This window comes from Trachymyrmex septentrionalis, unplaced genomic scaffold (assembly GCF_001594115.1).
Source record: "Trachymyrmex septentrionalis isolate Tsep2-gDNA-1 unplaced genomic scaffold, Tsep1.0 scaffold11, whole genome shotgun sequence".
Classification (NCBI taxonomy): Eukaryota; Metazoa; Arthropoda; class Insecta; order Hymenoptera; family Formicidae; genus Trachymyrmex; species Trachymyrmex septentrionalis.
The window spans coordinates 938,393-946,152 of NW_017304228.1; the positions used below are offsets into that span (position 1 = coordinate 938,393).

Genomic DNA, 7,760 nt, shown 5'->3' on the forward strand with positions numbered 1-7,760 from the left:
TTTGTTTTCCATAAATAAATGTTATATTAGTACTATTCAAATAATTATTTATTAAGATTCAGTATATATTTTTCTCTCAACGGTGAGATATTATTTAAATAACATTTTCAGGCAGAGATTAAATTGGAAACTGCGAGGTTTGTTGCAATTCAACGCGCAGATAAAAATTGCAAAATTTATCGTTATGTTTACGCATAATCAATTAGTATAATATTTTTGCTTCTATTGCCTTTTCGATATATAGGCATACATATTCATATTAAATTTATATACATTCATATGAGATTTGACAAAGTTTAAATTTGTTATCAGTCGGCACACATGCGATACGCGGACGCGATGCGTCGTCTGGCGCGTCTAAGCACGCGCGTGCGATTCCATGTTTCAGGTTTCAGTATCGCTCGGTCTCTCGTCGGAGCGTGTCGCAGTACAATCTGTGCGGATCGACCGGGAGAAAGAGACGGTGGGAATTCGTCGCGTTGTGTTTCGCGAAAATCGCTTTTCACGATTTCCGCATCCTCGGAATTGTGTGCAGCACGGTTTGCCGAAGGATTTTGCACGTTTATCATCAATATTATCGGTACAGACGATAAAGTGTGAGATACCTGCTGAATAATCGGACAATCATGTATGCATCGTTGTGACATGCGATATTCGTTGATTAATGATCAGTCTCGGTGTCAGAAATTCGATTCGTACGGTCGGATCTTTTCATGTAACTTTCTATCACTTTGATCATTGTAACGTTTCTCATTCAGAGGTGCGGTTCATTTAATACTGCAATCAGAAAAAAAAAACGAATTTATGAATTGACCAATGAAAGAATATTTCAAAGCATTTGCTTTGCACGTTAAATGGATCTCACAGTGAGTGCAAAAAGTATTCGTATAGGAAAAAAATGTATACAATTTGAAGAAAATAGACTATTAATTAAAATAGATTAATTACCATTTTATATGTATATACAATGAATACGTTTATGATATCTAATATAAACAAAAGAGCTGCGTGTATTTCTTTTAAGACGGTATTCATAATTCGTTTCTAAGACCGTCTTAAGTAAGCTTTTAAAATGCTAATAGAATCTTATGATTGGCCTTATGATATCTTGAGGCTGTATCTAAGATATTACGATTTAAAATGTAAGAATCAATTCTGAATTAATATCAGTTTTAGAATCTATATTTCTCGAATTTATACAAATACTTTTTGTGAATTCAAGTAATATTGAATTAATAAATAAGTTCATTCGATTTTTTAAGGTAGAATATAAAACACAATTTTTTTAAAACATAAAATAAATTTTAGTCATTTATAGAGCAATGCTTTAGCTTTAAGAATCTATTTTTTTTTAATTGTAGTACAATGTTTTTTTAACAGAGTTATGTGCAATCAAAGTAAGAATTCTTTCTTATATGACTCGTAAGTAACTCAGTAACAATAAATTGCAGAATTCATTTTTAAAACAATTTTTTAAAACGAATTTTTAAGGAAAACTTTAAGCTTTCACGTTAGATAACCGAAAATTTTTACAATTTTTTTTTGAGCACGTGACAAGCCCATGAAGTAAGAAAAAAATTGTTTCCGTTTTTTTAGCTTGTAGTTTTCTATATATAAAAATTATCAATTCACATAAATTCAAAAAATATAGTAAACTTTTAAAAAGCAGAGATTTTACGCTTTAAAATTCTTTTTTAAATTTAAATTTAGTCCATTCGTAACAAAAATATTGTATACACAATTTTGAGCTAATAAAATCGAACGAACTTATTTGTTAGCCCAATACGATTTTTCATTTTCGTTTGTTTTTAAGATAATATATTTTAATTCTTTATTAGTAAATTGCCAGTTAATACGTACTTTTAAAAAACAAGTTTTCTTTTAAATATTTTCTCTTTGCAAATACTTTTTGCACTCACTGTATCTCTTACAGACTCGTTTCGGCCATCGGTACGTTTTTTTGTGCGCTATTCTACCGAAACACTGCCAATGAATTGAATTGAATATTTTCACCAACAAAATAACAGTTGTCAGTTGTGATGCTCGTATTGTCACGAAGAAGTATGGAGATCATTCCCTCATCGAACGACAATTTGAATTAATGGACAGCTGCGACAGTTAATTATTCACGCGTTTAGTGGTCAACGTGCCGGAATTGGCGCCAACTTCACGGCGAAGCGCGGATCGTGCGCAGGCAGTTAGTCTCAGGGGCGTTGATCAACAAGTAGTTCGTACGCGCCGTGTTTGCGGACAAGACCGACAAGACGTCCTTGTGCCGAGGTGAATGATACGTGGCTCTTGTAATGACTACAGTGCTTCAACCGAGATAATCGTTCTTCCTGTCTCTCTTTATCGGACGATAACATTCAACGAGACATACCGTTGGGCGCGCGAGAGTGACATTAGGTTTGTTTTCTGTGACTGAACTTGTATATGTTTTTGGAATTTCAAGAGATAGATATATGTTTAATATTTGACGAAGACGAGAAAGAGAGTGTAGTTTAGTAATAAAATAAAAAAACAGTCATTCTCGCAACGCGTACAGTCAGTGCTCCACCGCCGCTCGTATTTGTCTTATTCGAAACAAACTCGTAACGATTATCGCGACGTGACGTGACGCGCAGCAGTTTTCGTGGTAGTGAATTCCGCCGGAACGTTGTCATAGAAAGCTGCCAGTGCAGTCGATGCCGCGCGTAATCGGGCGATTCGATCGAGATAATCGAGTATAGTGGAAACTTTGGAAGAATCGCATTATCAGTGTAGTGGCCGTTACCGAATCCATCATGCCAAGGTACCTGTCGATTTCGTCCGAGGACGCGTTTCGTGGTCACCGCGCCCGCTCGTCGTGATCGATATCGGGTGGGTGATCAATAATCTCGGATCACGCACGACGCGGCGTCGCGCGCGAGAGCGGGAGGCGGTAGTGAGGTGTGATCATTCGCGAAGATGTGAGCCGTTTTCGGGTGTCCCGTGTATCGGCGCGTCCGTGAGACCGTAATAATCGCGGAGGCGAAGGGAGTGCGCGGGGGTGGTACAGGCAGCAGTGGGCTCTATAAGGTGGCGGTGACGTCAATGCACATTTGCGCGCGGATCTTTGCGTGGGCATGGGATCTCCTCGTCGGTAGCGCAGCGTATCCGATGCAGCAGGTGAGCTTATCGTCTGCCCCCAATTCCGCCAATGTCAAGGTGACGAAGAGGGTGGGAATGGCTGCGTAGAGTCGCAGCGTTCTGGGAATTATCTTCATCTCCGAGCGAAAATTTAATACGAATTTTGATCCCGCATGTATCTAGGAAATGTCTCACCCTCTCCCCCCCCCCTCTCCCCTTCTTCGTTATCCGGACGATTATACTCTCTAAATCTTTTGGAGTGAAATCAACTTATGCCAAAAGATTGAAAATTGAATCAGTCTTGAAACAAGAAAGAAAATATTTTTATTCGTGAACAAGAGTGATAGATTTTTATTCTTTAGGAGTGAGATTTCATTCTTTTGGAGTAAGATTTCACTCTTTTGGATTACAAATAGAGAGAAGAATGAAAATCTGCCATTCTTGTTTAAGAGTAAAAATTTTTTACTTTTTTTTGTTTCAAGAGATTGGCTCACTTTTTACTCCAAAAAATTTAGACAGTATAGAATGAAATAAAATAATAAAATAAAATAATAAAATAAAATAATAAAATAATAATAAAATACAGTGGCTGCCAAAAGTTTTCGATCAATTTAATTATAATGTTTATGTAAAAGATCTTTACAAATAAAAATCTATTATATGAGCACTTATTCTAGTATAATATTTTAAATATTATGTTCTTAAGTTGATTATAATAAAAATTTTATTAACTTATAATATTAACTGAAGAATAGATTAACAAAGATTATCGTTGATAAGATTATGCATTGATCATTAACTTGGCAGTCATTGTACGATTAATGCATATATCTATATACATGTGTCATTCATAATTAATGCCATAATTATTATAATTATTATAATTTATGTTTTTGACTTAAAATTGTTTATACTATTTTATATACATAAGTATTAAAGATAAAAAAGATGGAAATATTTTATGATAATATATAAAACTGTTTTTGTTATGTATTTTTTTTATAATGAGAATTTAATCAAATTTATAGGAGATTTATATTAAAATGCCAGAAATTGTTGCATATATGTTTTTATTATATTAAATTGTCGTGTTTATATAGGCAACTGAAATACGCGAATATTATCTTTATAGTTCATTTAGAAACAGCTGGTTATATTTAATTGGATATCAATATCGTTTTTGTTTAGCATTGTGTATAATTGTTTTTCGGAGTATGCTATTTTTTTTACTTTCAATGCTGTATTTTGAATGTTTGATTTCGAGTTAAAGGATTTCTATATATATATGGAAAACTAGATTCTGGTAAAATAATTAAAATACTTAATCCTGATTTTTAATTTTAATTAAAAATTTTAATATCTACGAATAAAATCATTTAAAAAAGTTACGAACGCTGGAGAGATAACATTCTTCATAATTATTTCATATTTATTCACATTTAGTAATAAAAAAATATACTTTTATTAAAATCACAGATCCAAAGATACAAATAAAAATTACTGAGCCTCAACTTTCTAAAATTGAAATAAAGTTAGTCTTTATTTATAATATTATTAAAGCTTGTAATGCGATAAATAAAAAATGTCATAGATACAAAGTTCCATAATGTGATAAAAAAAGATGTCATAGACACAAGGCTTTATAAGATGATGAACAAAAGATCTCAATGGATAATTTTTGAGCTATGGTGTATCAAAGGATATGAAGTTTTACATCTTTGATACACTGTAGCTCAAAAACTGTCTCAGCCTTGTGTATATGACATCTTTTGTTCATTACGTTACGAACTATATTATATGTGAAAACTAACTCATTTCACCGGGATCCAATTTTCCATGTAATTAGTGCGGGATCCTTTAATGATCGTGTCCATGTCGATAAATTACTAGCAGATGCAAGGGCGCTAGAAATATAGCTGTGAACGTCAATCGAACATTCAATTTCCACCGTTTGATTGTTTTTTGGAATGTTTTACGTGGCCGATTGACGATGATTAAAAAGACAGGTGTACACCAGAGGACAAATTGAAATTCTTGCTAGTAACAGTTACTCTCCTCTTTGTCTCACTCTTTTTTTATAACATTTTATATTCGTATATACCTTCAACATATTAAAATACAGAGTTGTGTAAAAATATTACAGACAAATATTGCGACGTTTTGTATTTTCTATATTTCCAGAAATGAGTGAGCGAAAGGAAGTCGAGGCGCGCTGGTTTTCGTCGACATTTTGTATCTTTTAATCTATGACTTTAATATTAATAAAAATGTATTTTTTTATTACTACATAAATATGAATAAATTTGAAATGATTGCGAAGAATCTCTTCCATGAGAATCTCTTTCGTCATTTTTTAAACGACTATTTGTAGATATTAAAAAATTCTACTAAAATTTAAGAAATTAGACTTGACTATTTATTTTGCTTGTTAATTTCGCATTTATGCTGATACATATTTAATATTATAAACAGTAATGCATTTATTAAATCATCGGATACAAGTAAATTTTTTTGGTTAAATTTGTTTAAAAATGTATCGACATTTCAATTATTAATATTTTTTATTAATATTTAATGATAATATTTTTGAAAATTTACTTTGCTGTTCTTGCTTTTTATTTTACTCATCTTATTTTTTATATGGAAATACACGTGCAAATGTCGAGATAAATTTAGCGCAAGATAAAGTGAAAATTGTATATGGTAGTTCAATATAACAAATCTTAATATACTCGGCGGAGTTTAAGATCTCTTTGAATCTTGCTTTGCGAATAAAAATCTGATAATATTCTTACGATTAATATTACTTTGGAACATTTTTTTTTTAATATTATGCTATACGATATTAATATTAGATCAGATGAACTTCCACGTTTTTACGCGGAAATATTATATAAGTTATATTAATTATACGCAAACGAGTCGACTATGATGTAATGTAGATGTTAGAATGGCTGAAAAAGATAAAATTCTATATCGTGTCTCATTTAATTAAATAATCAAGTTTACATTTTTTTTTAGATTTATTATGTTCTTTTAATTAAAGATATCAATACATCTTTGCATGCGCAAGATCAATTGTACAATAAAGGTAATACAGACACATAGAAAAGTATAATCTTTGTGCAAGAAATTATATCTATACAAAAATTTGATTGTCGATATTTTTATTTTACATTTATATAATAAAATTTATCTGGATTTTTTCTTCTCAATAATAACTAAATTATTTTGCCAATTTGATTTGATATTTATTAAGCGTGACTGTAAAATATCGATAGAAATAGCAATTCAATTTAATCGTTTGCTTGAAGAAAAAATTTTTTTTACCACACTCTTTACACGTGTAGAAGATTACGTTTCCTGTTTGACAAGATACACGTGAATGCCTTACACTAATTTGTGCGTAGTGTCGCACACTTATTTGCTTGCGGTGTTCCTCATTAGCTAACAATCTAATTATGAGTCTCCGCTTCACCCACCGTCCGTTGCTTTGTTTACTCTTTCCTATAAAGTTACTAATGTGTGTATATGTGTGCCCTCGAGACTAACAATTTTGGTCTTGTTTCCATGTTGCGAGATGGACAAAGAGGAAATGGAGTCTGAAAATGTATTACTTTTACGCATCATATTGCATTGACACGTGATAATATTAATAAGATAATATTAATAAAAATACATTCTTGTCTGGAGACTGGTAGTGTCTCGGCGCTAAGCTATAAAAAATTAACACAAATTACATTTTTTTTAAATTTAATTTATCGTAAATATAAACTGTAGTGTAATTTATGTAGGTATGGGTTTTTTTATATTAACGATAAATAATAAAAGTTGTCTCCGGCTAAATAAACTTTTTAAAATGCATGATTGTTTATTGTCGCGTTTTGTTCATTGTGGAATGTTTGCTGTAGCAAATTGAGAAGCGTGGACGATACGATTTGATTAATTGAAATTAGTGATGCAAAAATATAATGTTATCGTAGCTGTTCTCTAAAAAAATTTCACATCTAAACTTCTTTAGATTATTTTAGATTATTAGAGAAATAAAAGAATTAGAAATAGAAATTGAACATAACTTATGTAATGCATAATAAATATAAATAAGGCATAATACATAATATGTCTTATGTATTATTTGTATTTATTGTGTTTCGTTTATATCTTTATTTCTAATTTTTTATTTCATTAAATTTAATTATTTATCTTTGTTCTTATTCTTAATATTTTTTCCATTATGCGTAGTAGATTGTAGAAAAATTTACTCACGCATTAGTGAATGAATATAACAAAGCTGTGTCGAATGTACGTCAGTGTGGTTTCGATAAATACGGATAAATGCGCGAGAAATGCAATTGGTGCGATTATGCAACTCTTTCGAATTTCTCGATCGATTAGATTATAATGCTTCAAACGTGGGGTTTGCGGTTCTCGTGAAGTTTGTTCGTAATTTAACATGTATGTTAATTTCTGTATTAATTCTACGATTTAGCTATCCATCATATATGAGCGATATTAATTCGCGCTCATGTTTACATGGAAGCGAACGGATGTTTACATTTTGTTACATCGTTACACAAAGTGAAAGTATTCGCAATTGATCGTGAATATAATAGAATAATATTATTATTAATTGAATGAATATATATATATAT

The 7,760-nt window shown here is 31.3% G+C and overlaps 1 protein-coding gene across 1 annotated transcript in view; it reads left to right on the plus strand.

Moving 5' to 3' along the window:
* The first annotated feature begins 3,072 nt into the window (after nt 1–3,072).
* Nucleotides 3,073–7,760, plus strand: part of LOC108748898 — a 17,338-nt gene continuing 12,650 nt past the window's right edge. Inside the window, exon 1 of the mRNA XM_018487315.1 lies at nt 3,073–3,147. Within this exon, the coding sequence (XP_018342817.1) occupies nt 3,073–3,147 (75 nt within the window). The remainder of the gene's footprint in view (nt 3,148–7,760) is intronic.